The sequence below is a fragment of the Mercenaria mercenaria genome, chromosome 16 (assembly GCF_021730395.1).
Source record: "Mercenaria mercenaria strain notata chromosome 16, MADL_Memer_1, whole genome shotgun sequence".
NCBI lineage: Eukaryota > Metazoa > Mollusca > Bivalvia > Venerida > Veneridae > Mercenaria > Mercenaria mercenaria.
Genome location: NC_069376.1, coordinates 66,423,204 through 66,439,677, shown reverse-complemented (window position 1 = coordinate 66,439,677; position 16,474 = coordinate 66,423,204). Strand labels below are relative to the sequence as shown.

General features: G+C 35.3%; 2 protein-coding genes across 2 annotated transcripts; one reads left to right on the top strand and one right to left on the bottom strand.

Annotated features, from left to right (window-relative positions):
- Positions 1-8,286: 8,286 nt before the first annotated feature.
- Positions 8,287-9,021, bottom strand: LOC128549370 (transient receptor potential protein-like). The gene is made up of 3 exons (XM_053525998.1): positions 8,998-9,021; positions 8,626-8,859; positions 8,287-8,571 (listed from the first exon to the last, which is right to left on the bottom strand). Exons 1-3 carry the CDS (start codon positions 9,019-9,021, stop codon positions 8,287-8,289), a joined length of 543 nt encoding a protein of 180 aa, XP_053381973.1.
- Positions 9,003-13,860, top strand: LOC128549238 (perlucin-like protein). Its single transcript, XM_053525756.1, has 6 exons — positions 9,003-9,291; positions 9,769-9,896; positions 10,368-10,458; positions 11,893-11,991; positions 12,325-12,436; positions 13,557-13,860. The coding sequence occupies exons 1-6, from the start codon at positions 9,135-9,137 to the stop codon at positions 13,564-13,566; spliced, it is 597 nt and encodes a 198-aa protein (XP_053381731.1). The 5' UTR covers positions 9,003-9,134; the 3' UTR covers positions 13,567-13,860.
- Positions 13,861-16,474: the final 2,614 nt, after the last annotated feature.

The following is a 16,474-nucleotide window of genomic DNA, read 5'->3' as shown; positions in this document are numbered from 1 at the left end:
CTATCAATTCATTTTCCTAATACTAACTGCATACTAAACTCCAAATATCCAACAATCCCATCAAAAACAATTCTTCTAAAGATCAAGCTCAGAGATCTGTGACAAAGTATAATGCATACCATTTTGATCGAGTGTTCAAGATATGAAGTTGTTTACATACATGAAGTAATCATGAGAAAAGCGTTCATTCTTTGAACGTACGCGTTGTGGTACTACATTAGAACTACATTTTGCCATGTCAGAGATCTATGGGCTTTATCCATAGCCATGTCTCCACCAAAAGTTATTGAGAACAGACGAATTAATTGCCTAACTGTAACATTTTATTTAGGAAAGGAAAAGTCGTTCTAAATTCATGAAAAAGAGTCATATTCGAGTGTGTAAATATTGGGGAAGGTCATGTGGACATTTGAGTGTTTCTGAAATATTATAATGCAAGTATTTAAATGATGAATTAACAGTATTTGATTCATTTGAAGGTAAGGTAACAGTGTCATGTATATAATTGATGCGAACGTATACATTTAAGGTACTTTGAGGGGGAAAAAATGAATATGCACATTTAAAAAATTGTGTTGAGGAAGACATAATCACATGAAAGAAAACAAATTAACGGACTGTAAATTTATGCAAACATTTTGAGACTAAATATAGGCAAATAAGTATAGATATACAAAACCTAGCTTAACCGTGATCATCACTCATATTCAGAAACTCCTGTTAGTATATTTAAATTACTGAAATTTGTCTTTGTTTAAAGAAAAGACACGCATATTTAAATACTATCTTTCTATGATATTATGTCATGGTTTTCCTGTCATATTTTAAAGAATAAGAGATAAGTTTTATACATGTTATGACTGTCTTATACATGTACTTTACTTTGCCCGGTCGTAATTTCAGTACTAATTATTTCACAGATATATCCAATTTTACACGAAAATAAATTGGAAATCAAAGAAAAACCAAATTTACATAAAACAAGTAACGCAAAAATATAAAAAAAATATTTTCAAGGGATGAAAGACTCGAACCGTCGGAAAGATCACTACAAAATGATCTCATTTCTTTCCACTAATCCCCTGTGCCAACATGCCGTATATTATTTAAAGTATTAAATATATCTTTTGTCGTAAACTAGAACGCTACTGATCATTTATTTACACACTCTTAATTAATAATAAAAGCACCATAATAATGTGCGGTACTTATACTTGAGTTGTTCTTCCTATAGTTCAAAAATGACATCCGAACTTCACTCACACTCTTGCAATGTCCGCTCGAGGCCCACTTATATGATACATACTCAGTTTTGGGTTTGAGTAATGGCTATGAATATAGCCCTACGCCTTTAAAAGTATTCACTACTGATGTAAATGGTAATCATTCTCGCATGCCGTGATTCGCTGGCGACCTTGTCAAAGCTCAAGTGGTTTACTATTTATTGTTTTCGTAACCTTAGACTTGAAAAAAGACATCTTCAATGTTTTTTGTTGTTTTTTTTTGTTGTTTATAAGGAAAATATGGACTTTAACATGCGTGTCATATTTTTTCTTGTTTGTTATTTTGTTTTAAAAAATAAGATACAGTCTCTACCCTTTTGTTATATAAATACCGTGCATAGTATATTTATATGTTGGCTTTGTGGTGAAGTAAAGATAAAGCCAGATTCATTAGTCACGAGATGGAGGAAGAAGGACAAAAATTTCTACACTGAGCAAAAAAAAAAATGTTGAATTTAAAAGCTTATGCTGGTGAATACAGTCTTGTTATATTGCTGATTGTTCTGTACTCTATTATTGTATGTCTGACAATGAATTTATCTCCTCTCTTTGTGCACGTTCTCGTGCAACACATATTGCGTGTGCAAGTACTGCATGCGCAAGTTATTAGAAACACTCCTTTAAATTTAAGTAAGTTGTTTAGAATTTAGAATGAGTGTTTACATGTCTTAATTGTAATAAAAAGTACACTTCAGTGGCCTCTAGACATTATTCATATATTTAAAAAAAACGTATAGTTTGTTTGATGTAACAGTATTGAAAATTCTCACGAAGTGTATGTCACGCGGTATAAAACTGGTGTAATATAGTAGAAATCTAGATGTTCTCATAAGGTATAATATCAATAATATCGAGTTACGATTTTAAATACTGCTTAATAATAATATCATGGCATTATTATAGAAGTCAGACCTTATAAACTATTTTTCCGCTGAGTATACTAAAACATTTCTTTTCACGATAAAAACAAATATCATTAAAGGCACTTATAGCTCTACACGATTTGCACAACTATGCAGTAATAATCACCGTTTAAATCATTATTCTTATGTACTACTTAAAGTGGAATTTCTGAGTAAAATGATTTGTTTTGAAATATGTTACCAATGTACTTCGAACTTCACAGCAAAACGTCTTCTGAAGTCAATGGCAAAAGTCTTAATAAAACAATTAAAAGTGTCAATTTTAAAGCAAGAAACATTCTGAAGCAAAACGAATATGGAATACACGTGTAATGTTATCACTAGCAGTCGAGAGGATCATAAAAAGCAAGGATAAATAGCAAACAGGTAATGAATGCTACGTGGCAAAACCACAGCCTCCACAAATAGCAACTCGAAGCACGTGGAAGTGCACACGACCAACACAGACACAAGGGACAAAATGAACAAATAAAGAAACACAACGAGGCACCGCCATGGAAAGCTCAGTAGCAAAAACATCACTAGAGAATTCGATTTTTGGTGCGCACCTATCCCCACCGTGTTGAAAAGTTACGAGACAGTGTAAATAAAAATAAAAGCAATCCCGCCAGATTAATCTCTAACACACGAAATGAAGACAAAAAGCATGGCACGTAAAACACAAAAATGTTTCTGTATAGTTATATATAAAGCAAACTTTAAGAATACTCAGTGCCTTTGCAGAAGATAAAGCATCAAGAGAAACACTCTAAAAGGCCCGACGAAACAGGCCAGAAGACAGAAATCGAGACAGTTCAGTCCTGGTGGGATTTAAAAACTGCTTATCACAGAGTCCTCCACCTCTTCTTCAGACACAATTAAAGAGGGAAGCGTAGTGTCCAAATGTAAACGGGCTGAACATTAAACATGCGGTGTGTCTCAAAACAGTTAGTTCGTAACCTCTTTTGAATAAACATTTTATAAATTTACCAAATACAGTTGCAAAATTACAATGACCCGAAGTCTTACGAAGTTTGTAAATCACATCCCCATAAAAATCGGGTTTTGAAATATCTTCTCGCAGAAGTGTGTTTAAATTACTACTGAAATTCAAAACCAAATCAGAATAACGATAGTAAAACTTAGCAAAATATTTACGCAATTTGAAATAACGGTAGCCCTGCTGAAGAAGTTTATTTGTAATATATTGATTACGTTCATTGAAATCCTTAACATGACAACACGCTCTGGCAAACCAAATTAATTGAGGTGCAGATGTGCTCACTACCAACACACACACTCATACAAAGCAAACGAACAAATAATTAAACACAACGGGCACCGCCTTGGAAGGGTCAGTGGCAAAAACACCACTGGGGAGCTTAAACCGATTTATGGTGCGCGCATAACCTCACTCTTACCCCTACCATGTTCAAAAGTCACGGGACAGTGTAAATAAAAGTAATCCATGTCGGGCGAATCCTCAACATACGCAATGGAAACAGAAGGCATGACATGTAAAAAAGCAAACCTTAAGAACCCAAAATGCATGTACCTAATGCCTTTGCAGAAAACATACCATCAAGAGAAACACCTTTAACGGACCGACGAAACAGGTCAGAAAACAGAAATCAAAACAGTTCAGTTCCGATAGGATTTAAAAGCTGCCTATCATAGAGTCCTCTCCCTCTTCCGTCAGACACAATCAAAGAGGAAAGCATAGCGTCCAGCTGTAAAAGGGTTGAACACTGAACATAAAGTCTAAAGACAAACATAAAGCAAATATGTAAATAACAACAGCCTTAACACGCAGTGTTCCATTACATATGCAACTTAATTTAATTTTCCTGTTCCAGTGTAATTGTGAAATGATTTTTTTTTCACTTATCGGTCAAATGTATTCCATATTCACCGAAGAGTAATTAAAATTCCTTAAAACATTAGGATTTTAACTGATTTGATGCCTTACATCCACAACCTGGATATAGTGGCCACATGTCTATGGTGTTCACTTCAAATAAGCATATGATTCTTGGGATTAAATTCAAACAAAACCTTTCGTTTATGAGATATGTTATTCTTGTGTTTACAGGATCTTTGTGTACAACTTGGCTATGTTTCTTAATAGCTTTAGCTGGCGACGTTCAACCGAATCCTGGCCCAATGTCAGTGAGTTCCAATAGTTCTTCCTCATCCGCCTTTTCTTCAATGTCAAACACCTTATCAGAAATAATAACTAGTACTAGATGCCTTTCAGTCTTACAATATAATGTACAAAGCCTTTTAAATAAGACTGACATTCTAGGCGCAGAGTTTGGTATCTTTGATGTCCTTGCATTTACAGAAACATGGTTAAATCCAAACATATCTTCTAACGATATTAAACTTCCTTGCTTTCACACTCCAGAAAGAAAAGACAGAACTGAGAATGGCTACGGCGGAGTAATAGTTTACTTAAAGGAGACCCTACACTACAAAAGAAGGTTAGATCTCGAACCCAGAGGTCTGGAGTGTATCTGGATTGAACTGAGCCCTTCTCATTCCAAGCATATCCTGTTTGCTGTTTTTTATCGTCCCCCCAATGCCGACGCCTATCATACAAATCTGATTGAAGATTCTCTCGGTTTAGCACTAGATACAGGTATATCAGACATAATTGTCACTGGCGACTTTAACTTTAATCAGTCGAACCCGCACATGACTCGCAAACTTAATTCTATTTGCCAGCAGTTTAATCTAGAGCAACTTATTAATGAACCGACCCACTTCACAGAGTCTTCTTCTGCTCTTCTAGACCTCTTTCTTGTATCTTGTAGTCATAAAGTTATAACCTCTGGCGTTGGGGATCCAATTCTAGACCAGAATCAACGGTTCCATTGTCCTGTTTATGCTCTATTTACATTTTCTACGCCCCGTGTCAAGCCCTTTAAACGTTTGATATGGCAATACGACCGCGGCGATTATACATCACTAAGACGTAAAATCAAGGATACCAACTGGGATCTTTTCAAAACTGAAGACATTAATAACTATACTACATCTGTTACTAATAAACTCCTCGAACTGTCTAAGGAATGTATTCCTTCAAGAAATATCACTGTGAAACCTAATGATAAACCTTGGATCACAGCACAAATTAAGAAAAAAATTCAGAAACGTAAATAATATTATCACAGAGCCAAACTTTCTCAGAACCCAGGGCACTGGAATAAATTCAGAAAGGTTCGTAATGAAATTGTATCATTAATTCGCACAGCTAAACAAAATCACTTCTCAAAACTTGCTGACATACTTAAATCTGACTCTACTACGGCTAAAGATTGGTGGAAAGTTATAAAAGGCTTCATCTCTACAACTGATAAACAAACTATACCACCACTCACAAACCCTGCCACTCGGGAACTTGTCTTTGATTCTAAATCAAAATCTGATCTATTGAATGAATTCTTTTGCAGCCAGGCTTCGCTAATCGACTCTAATAAGGACCTTCCTGACAATGATTATCAAGCGACTAGAAACAAACTTGACTTTATTTCCATTACCCCACAAGACGTCGAAGACGCCCTGAGGTCTTTAAATATCAACAAAGCATCAGGACCAGATGGAATTAGTAATCGGATACTGCGTGAAACTGCACCTGTGATTAAATTTCCTCTTTGTTCTCTTTTTAACTACTCACTTCAATGCAGTAAGGTACCTCAAATTTGGAAAGATGCTAATGTCTGTGCTGTCTTCAAAAAAGGTGACCCGTCTTTACCTAACAACTACCGACCGATTTCGCTGCTATGCTGCACTGAAAAGGTATTCGAGCGCATTTTATTTAAGCATCTTTTTAACTTTCTTCGTGATAATAACTTCCTATCTTCTCTACAATCTGGATTTACTCCAGGGGACTCGACCGTGAATCAGCTCACTTATTTGTACAATACCTTCTGTAAAGCTCTTGATGATGGACTTGAAGTAAGAACTGTCTTCTTTGATATTAGCAAGGCCTTTGATAAAGTTTGGCATAAAGGTCTTCTCTTCAAGTTGAAAAATGCCGGACTGGACGGACGGTTGTTGAATTGGTTTTCTGACTATCTCTCTAACAGACGTCAATGCGTTGTCTTACCTGGCACCCAATCCAACTGGTCATCAGTTGATGCAGGAGTCCCTCAGGGTTCTATTCTAGGCCCTCTTTTATTCTTAGTGTTTATTAATGATATTGTTGATGACTTAGGCTCTCATGTACATCTCTTTGCTGATGACACCAGTTTGCATATTATTGTTGACCATCCTTTTTCTGCTGCGGTAACTCTTCAATCTGACATCGACAAGATATGCATTTGGGCTGATAAATGGTTAGTTACATTTAATCCTTCCAAGACAGAAACGATGACCATCTCACGTAAATCATCTAAACCTTTTCACCCGCATCTTCTAATGCATGACCAACTCATTTCCTCGGTATCCTCTCACAAACATCTTGGTGTCTACTTTTCTGACGATGGTTCTTGGCATTCTCACATTAACTCTATCAAAGAACGGGCATGGAAAAGAATAAATATCATGAGAAAACTCAAGTTTCAACTTGACAGAAGATCCTTAGAAGTAATATACTTATCTTTCATCAGACCTCTTATTGAATATGCAGATGTAGTTTATATCAACTGCACGCAATACGAGAAACTCGAACTCAACAAAATTCAGGATGAAGCTTCCCGCATTGTTTCTGGGGCTACCAAACTTGTATCTCTTCATGAACTTCATAGAGAAGTTCCATGGGAATCTCTTGAAAGTCGACGACTTCACCATAAGCTTATTCTACTCTACAAAATGAAAAACGGCCTTACTCCTGACTATCTTTCTTCTCTTGTCCCACCATCTGTAGGGGAAACGTCTAGGTATAATTTACGTAACGCCACTGACATTCCGCCTATACGTACCAGAACTTCTCTTTACTACAATGCCTTCCTTCCATCGGCACTTAGAGATTGGAACACACTTTCAAGAGAATTGCAAAATTCAACTTCATTAGCTTCCTTCAAATCGCAGTTAAAAACTAGCGTCCCGAAATGCCCTGATTATTTTTACGTAGGCGACAGAAAATGGCAAGTATACCATGCTCGGCTCCGTACTGAATGCAGCTCCCTAAATCAGCATTTGTTCAGAAAAAACATTTCTCCAACACCTCTTTGTCAATGTGGTCTTCCAGAGAGTAACCATCATTTCTTCTTTGAGTGTCACCACTATGATAATATCAGAGTTCGTCTTCTTGAAACTACTTCCGACTATTGCACTATAACACTTCACACTCTACTGAATGGAGATCGAAATCTCAGCGATGAAATAAATGTTAAAATATTCCAAGCAGTCCAAAACTACATCCGGGAAAGCAGACGATTTTCATGAGCATCTGTTCACTGAATGCTATATGCTATACTGCTCCATTGGCGATCCGAATGAATATATTTTTATATTTTTCTATTCACTTTTTTCCGTTCATTTCCTCTTCTATGTTAACCTCATTTAATTTATCTATTAATTTAATATATATATATATATATATATATATATATATATATATATATATGATCATCACTCTTAAGTATATATATATATATATATATATGATCATCACTCTTAAGTACTTTAAAAACTTATGTTCGAATATTTCGTTCATAAGTTAATGCTCTACTACTCCTGTGTTTTTTGTTTTCCATATTAAAATGTGTTATTTCAGACAAGATAATAAGCACTGCCATAGCGTATTTATTATAGTACTTAGTTATAGGAGAAGACCTCTATAAGCTTTAGCTTTCGGATCTAATCCTTTTTCATACATTTATCTTTTGTACTGCGTAATGTAAATTTGTAAATGTTGTACCATTGTTTGAAATAAAATTATGTTTAAACTAAACTATGGTGTTCACTTTTAGTCAGTCCTTTCTGTTACCGCTATAAACATGTTAGACTGTACTTCAAATATGTTTTCTTGCACGACAGCGAAGCCAAAACACAATCAAAAACAGATACAGGTAAGCAAATATTTCGAAGGCATACTATGTCAAAATTACACGGCTTCTTGAAAATAATTCGTGCACCCTGTTGACTGGACTTGGCTAACTTGCTTCACCCTGAATAGACTTCGGTTTACTTGCTTCTCCCTGACTGGACTTCAGTTTACTTTCTTCTCTTTGACTTGACCTCGGATTTCTTGCTTTTCCATGACTTGGCTTTAATGGACTTGCTTCTGCTCGATTGGACATTGGTTTACTTGCTTCTCTCTGACTGGAATTTGGTCTAATGTCTACTCCCGGACTGGGCTTCGAATTACTTGCTTCTCCCTGACCTGACTTTGGTTTACTTGCTTCTTCCTGACTGAGCTTCGAATTGCTTGCTTCTGCCTGAATAAACTTCGGTTTACTTTATTCTCCATAATTCGGCTCCGATTAACTTACTTCTCCCTGATTGGAATTTGGTTTACTTACTTCTCCCTGACTGGACTTTGATTTACTTGCTTCTCCCTCACTGGACCTTGGTTTACTTGCTTTTCCCTGACTGGTCTTCGATTTACTTGCTTCTGTCCGACTTCGGTTTACTTGCTTCTCTCTAACTGGACTTTGGTTTACTAACTTCTCTTTGACTGGGCTTCGATTTATTTGTTCCTCTGAAGATACTAGTATGCCTAATTTCTGAATACTATGTTTTACAAAGCGAAATATATGTTAAAATCATATGATTAATTACTTTGAGGTATAAGATCTAATTACCGTGCATAATATCTATGTACAATTTAAAACATATTGTTTATCATTCACTAGGTAAAGTACTTTGTTATCTGTATATAGAACCATGTTAGTGGACCTTTAGGTTTCGTTTTAAATGAGGTATCTAACACAACATTTAGAACAGTTGCTAACTTTACTTTAAGAGCAGAGGCAGTAAAACGCCTTTTTAAAATACTAATATGATTTTCATCAGCGCGCTGATCTTCTTTGGATTTCTGTCTTGTACCATCGCAAAGGACTCATGTTACAACAAGACGGATTATGAGTTCTACATTGTGCAAAATCTCGTAGACGATGTTCAGAAAAGGATAAAATCTCTGAAAGAAAATGTGAACGGTGTGTCACTTTTACTATCTATTCTTAAATGAATTTGAAAGGAATAAATCAAAACTTAAATAGATTTTCAGATATAAGACATGCACTCTTGTAAAACACTTAAAATATTGTGCAGATATTTCAGTGTAAGATCGAAAATATCTCTCACCGAGTGAACACTAGATGCAATATTTTTCACAAATGGCAAACTTGATCCTTCATGTAACACAAACATATATTCTTTCAGTTTCGCGGTTTTAGTAACTTTAACCAAATTTTGTATATTTGATATTTTTCACCCGATAGGATTTTGCTGTAAGTCATCAGATATATTTCATTTTACTATTTCAGTTAATATAATACTGAACAATATGTAACACGGCTTGTATTATATTTAACAAAATCATAAAAATAGGTATGACAGTAATACGGTTGGTATAATATTTCACAATCTCATAAATATAGTTATGCCACTGGTATCTCCTGTACTCTATTTAGCGGCAGTTAATGCACAATGTCCAAATACGACGTGCCCAAACACAACTTGTCCGGACGGATGGGTGTCCTACAAAGGGTCATGTTATTTGTTCGAGAATGGCCAATCACGTAACTTTCAAGAAGCAAGTGTACGTACATATTTTATAGTAAACAATTTTTAAAAAAGCTCAAACGACTAAAAACTTGCAATAAAAATGCAAAAATATTATTTCTTAGATGATATTTTTCTGTCCTTTTTTGTCGATCAGGTGATACACTAATGATGTAAGCTTAATATTGTTAATAAACCATCTGTAGTAATTCGATGGGGGCATGGAGTGTAGTAACAAAGTTTCGCTTTAGCCAGTTCTATGGAGTGTGAGCGGTGTTGCATGGTTCATAACCTCTTATGAACAGATACAGTGAAACTGAGTCTGTTATTTATATTTTGCTTGGATGCATTCTACACTTCTAAAGAATCGTCTTATAGAAATTTGTTAATATAACTGTTTTATCTAACTTTAGGTAAACGTATTTTCTATCAAATCGTTGTCCATTTTTTCTAGTTTCGTTTGTTTAAAATTATTAAGTAAAATTTAATATTATGCTCTTTCCCATAGAACTTTTGTCAGAACTTTGGAGCTGTCTTGGCGTATGTGACTGATGAATCGGAGAACAATTTCATTCGAGGAATGCTTGGACGTATGAAGCGTAAGTACTCGAATGCTCGTCAGGCTTCCGTGATATTATTCCCGTACAGTAAAACTCACTTATAGCGAACTCGGATTTAAGGAAATATCTTTTATGAGGAGGTCATTTTTCTGGCCCGATTTTTCCCTATACATTTTATATGAAAACACACGGATATAACGAACTCAGATATAGCGAAAATTCTCGGTTATAAGGAATACATTTCTATATCCGAACATGATATTTCACTTGATTTTAACGAACTTCGTCCTTAATGTCAAGATTCCCTGACATTGGTGACACACTTAAGTATGCAAGTTAATAATGCGTTACTAAATTATGTTTGTCAAATGATCAATTCATGTATATTTTGAATTATTACAGTCTTTTATTTCAACGCCTTTAGGTGAGAAAAGTATGTTGTCACCTCGCAATGTTTGATAGAGTATAGAACAGAGCATTTATACTTTTTACCATATATTTTGACTTGACACATTTAATTTATTGTGAAAGAGCTTCTTGTCACACGAAAGTACATTGTTGTAATATGTCATTTGTTTTGATGACAAGAGATAATCTGAGTAAAAATTCCAAATTTATCGAGCAGTTAGTTCCCTTGACGGCTGATGTACTCATCACACGGAGAGAAACAATTAACCGTTCTATGTTTTTGGTTATTACCAATGCTGAAAATCTGAACTGAAAAAAATGAATCAATACCAAAGGCTACACATATTTAACTCTATTTTGCTGAAACAGCATTAAACACATCAGCAATGACCCAAATCACATTTTCCAAGACTTGTTCGCTATACGTTAGATTTTCGTTATAAAGTTCATTTATAGCAAACTTCGGATATAGCCAACACTTTTTGTGACCCCGGCGAGTTCCTTATTTCCGAGTTGTTCTGTATATTTCTTCCAGTTTACTTGTTTCTGGCCTTTTTTCCTCCGACATTCTTGTTAATTAAATACTACTTATTTTCTAGGGCGCTGGACTCGCCGGGTATATTCATTGTTATTTTGTAATAAATTTCCACTCATGCCCCTGTCTTTAAGAGTAAGTAATGTTGCAAATAGTATACCCTGCCACGGACAGATTTTACTGACATTTGTTCTAAATGATCTTGTTATACATTTTCATTAGCCTATGAACGGAAAAAATAGAAACCCATTTCAATATAAAACGCGCCAATGGCAAATGTGTGCTATGCATTTTGAACAGTTGATAATTCATCTTCTGTCGGGCACCAGTCACATTTTCTCAATATTTTTTGTCGCAGAGACACTCCGCGTACAAGTAATTTACGTTTTCAAAACTTGCACTAAACATCTATGTACAGTACCAGTGACAGTGCTCATTATTAAATAGAGAACGGGTAACAGCTTTCAAATTATATCCTGCTACGGTAAAACTCTCAAATCATATCGTTTCATAATTGTTTCATTTATTAGCAAGCAGCTGGTTTATAGGCTTGACAGATCAGGGCACCGAAGGTGTGTATAGATGGGTGGGCACAAACATCACCGCAGAATATACTGCGTGGTCTTCAAGTAAGTGGCATGTTTGATATTTTGTACGTCGTTTACATTTGTTTCATTCGGTCTTATCACATATTTCTATAATATTCTACCATATTTTACTAGTATGATATCAAATAGCTGTGTATTTTTACATAATGTTTAAACGAGTTTTATTACATTGTGCTCTACGTGACTTTCACAGTAGAGGACTTTTTACATACTTTAAACAGTAAGTTGATTGCCTTGACTGCATGATTTTATTTTACTTTTTATGTAACATAATCGTTATTAGAAATACAAATATCGACATGATAGTTATATGCTTTGATTACAAAGTCGACTAAAGTTTCCATGTTCCTTTAGGTGAACCTTCAGGTGTCACCCACGAGAACTGTGTTTTTTATCATGGCTCTGATTCTTTTCACTGGCACGACATTCCCTGTTCTTCAAAATCTTCTTCGATTTGCAAGAAAATGTAAGTCAGTCATATTTGTGTGATTTTTATTTGTTACTGAATGTATTTCCCCCATTTAACACATGTTTTAGCTTTCTCTGCTCAGGTAGTCGATCGAGAACTGGTCATATAAGCGTTTTCACCACCGGTTTAGGCAGGAAAAGTTGACTGCTTTTCCCGGTTACCAGCCAAGGCATAGCAATCAAACTGGATATTCTTCTGATAAGCTATCATAAAACAAATCAATGTTATTGCTTTGAGGCAGTTTTCTTACGAAATCTCCTCACACTGCTGTATTGAGTTGTAGTATATACAGTTATGTTTTAGTGCCTGTCTAATATTTGGATTAAAATTGAAAAAAAGAGATCCGCAAAGCGGGGCAATATTTGCCCGAAGTTTAAGGTCAGAAGAAGAGGAAGTAAAAATTAAAGAACACCTGTTGGGGTAGGGTGGGTATAATGTGGCGATGGTAGGGGTTAGGGTTTTGTGCGGCGGCAGTGACAGAAAACTAAGGCACATAAACTAAGAGATCAAAGTACTAGTATTTTAGAGGGAAGGGAGGAGGAGGCTAATATGCAGGGTCGGTTGGGCATAGGGGTTTGCAGATTGCCACATCACCATTTACCTGTTTTCTAAGTTTAATGTAAATAGCTTAAATAGTTATATATTTATACACGAAACTTGAAATAAGACAGATAAATTTGATGTGTGAGCTCATCTTTGGACCTTGATGTTTGACCGCCCGACCTGGTTCATGCGCAAGGCACATCCCCTCAACACAATTTTCCTATATTGTAAGTTTAAAGACAATATTTTAAATGGTAAAAACGTTTTGTTCCTGACTCGAAAATTAACAGATGGACGGACGCATGCACCAAATAAGATTTTCCGAAGCGGACGTATAAAAACGGTCATACCTACTATCATGGAAAGGCTAGTCATTGCATACACCAATTCCTAGCCATTTTAGTGATTTTCCTACGAATCCTAATATTCAATCGTCGTTTTAGAGTACACACTCATGCTTTTGGTATGTGCGTAGTTTATGGATTAAAATGAATAAAAACGGTCATACATATACCTAATATATTTTAATAAAATGTATGGTTCGATGCACACTATGCTTTTGTTTCTTTTTCAGGAACTTCTGAAGGACCTCTAACGTTACTATATGACAAGGATGTTATATATGGTCTCAAATAGATTTCTTTTTGCATTAGTTAGTGTGGTTCAGAGATTGTGAACAGTGATGACAGTGATATTGTTCTTAATGTCATTATGTAGGTGTGTTTTGTCTAGTCAATTTGTAGTTTATTATTGAAGATGTGAGTGAAACAGTCTGCATAATTAAGTGGAATAAAAACCGTTAAAGAGTCTTTTTTTTTCTCAAACTGAATATTAAAATCATACATGTATTTGATAAATAATAAACCAATAGCATCCTTTATGGACTTTAATATTATGAGTTCTACAAATATTCACAATCGCTATATGTCAGCATTTCGAGAAGAATAATGTTTCCCTGTACAAGCTCTTTGGAATGCAACATGTCGAACAAAGCCTAGTTCCCCTGTAAAAGGTTTATTGAATGTAATATGACATGGAGAACCTCGTTACCTCATACCAACCCAATTGAATGTCAATGTCGAGAAGAACTTATTACTCTGTAAAAGCTCAACTGAATGTACGATATTGAAAATATTCTGGTTACGGAAACTGTCGCGAAGAACGTGGCTCGATTCAAAGTAACATTTGGAGAAGAAAATGGTTGCCCTGAACAAGCACTATTGAATGTAACATGTCGAGAAAATCCAGATTAGCGCTTTTCTTTTTGACATGTAGAGAAAAATCTGGTTCCCTGCACAGGCACTATTCATTGAAACATGTCTCGAAGAATCTGGTTAAAATGCACAATCAATACTCACTGTAACATGTAGAGAAGAATCTGGTTACCCTATACAAGCACGTTACGTTGTAACATGTATTATAGAAGAATCTGATAACCATGTACAACCACGATTCATTGTAACATATAGAGCAGTATCTGGTTTCCCCACTAAAGTTCTGTTCATTGTTACATGTACAGAAGAATTTGGTTACCCTGCACAAGTTCTGTTCATTGTTACATGTACAGAAGAATCTGGTTACCCTGCACAGGCTCTGTTCATTGTTACATGTACAGAAGACTGGTTACCCTGCACAAGCTCTGTTCATTGTGGCATGTACAGAAGACTGGTTACCCTGCACAAGTTCTATTCATTGTTTCATGTAAAGAAGAACCTGGTTACCCTGGACAAGCTCTGTTATTTAGCATGTAGAGAAGATTCGGATAACCCTGCACAAGCACTGTTATTGTAACATGTGGAGAAGAATCTGTTTATCCTGGACAAGCTGCTCTGTTATTTAACGTGTAGAGAAGAATCGGATAACCCTACCCAAGTTCTGTTTATTGTAACATTTAGAGAAGCCTCTGGTTACCCTGCACAAGCACGGTTATTGTAACATGTGAAGAAGAATCTGGTAACACTGCACAAGCACTGTTCACTGTAAGATGTCGAGAAGAAAGTGTTTACCTTGCACAACCTCTGTTAAATGTAATAACTTGGGAAGAGCCTGGTTACTCTATACAAACTTTGTTAGTGTTACATGTTGAGAAAAAACTTGTTATTATGCACAAGCGCTAAACATTGTTAAATGTAATGAAGGTTCTAAAAAGCGCTGTTGAACGTGAAGGTGTAATATATGAAAAGTATAATTCTGAATTTATCGATTTAAAAAAGGTAATGTGTTACGTAAAAGTTAATCATTAAGATAACCAACATTCTCGATTTCCTAATGCGTTGCCTTGAGAGAAACGGCTACTTCGACACTTTAAGCTAGAATACGATCACATGTGCCATATCTGAACCTTTTTAGAGACACCTTCCACAAACCCAATAAATACTAAACTTCTTTATGATATAATTCAATTCCAAATCCAATGCGAAGTTTCTAGACCACAAGGGTGATTGGTCCATAAACGGGTCCATTACCGTTACTGTATGTATAGATTGTGTGTGAGAAAAATGACACTTCTGCAGTGCGACAAGATGTAGAATTTACTTACTATTTTATATCAATGATGCATCGAAGATTTGACTCTAATGTTCTTAATGTTAGGTTGTTTTCAGTTATAATGCAAAACTCATCTGTGCTATTGTGTTTCGGTAAACACATTATTGTATTGTACTGTTGTTCCTATTATCTGAAACAGCGTAAACAATTCATGCAAAAATGCATGAAATAATATATGATAATAGACGCCTTAATTTGATAAACAAATTTATTTCCATTCTTAATTTTTAAGAAAAGCATCTTTCATTTTTAAAGCCAGTTAGTTCAAAAGCTTTAACACTATATTTTACCTACTAGATAGTGCTTTGTGTGGATCCAATTTGGTGTTTTTATTTAAATATATTACTCAGACATACCGTTGAAAGTATTCTATGTTCTAGACACTTTGGTTTTGTTTTTTTAAACTTCGGTTGAACATTGCTTTTCCAAAGTATTTTAACTGCGGTTAACAGTAGTTATATACTTGCTTTCTCTCCACAAGTAAATAACAATTTCTCATACAAAAATCAGAAGTAAGTGACGAATGACCAGATCAGTTTCATTTGCAAATCGCGCGTGACATACTTGCCGACAAAGAAATGAATTCTCGACCTCTCGATTTATATTCATGTGCTCTTTCTAATGAGCTAATAATAGGACATTACTTCACTCATTTTTTAAGTAAGGTTAAATGCAACTATACATACTTATAACACGATTTTATGAAGGTAAAACTCAATGAACATTTACAGCAAAGGATTGTCTAGTACCTGACAAAGGTATACATGCCTAGTACCTGACAAAGGTATATCTGCCTATTACCTGACAAAGGTAAACATGCCTAGTACCTGACAAAGGTATACATGCCTAGTACCTGACAAAGGTATACATGCCTAGTACCTGACAAAGGTATATCTGCCTATTACCTGACAAAGGTATACCTGCCTAGTACCTGACAAAGGTAAA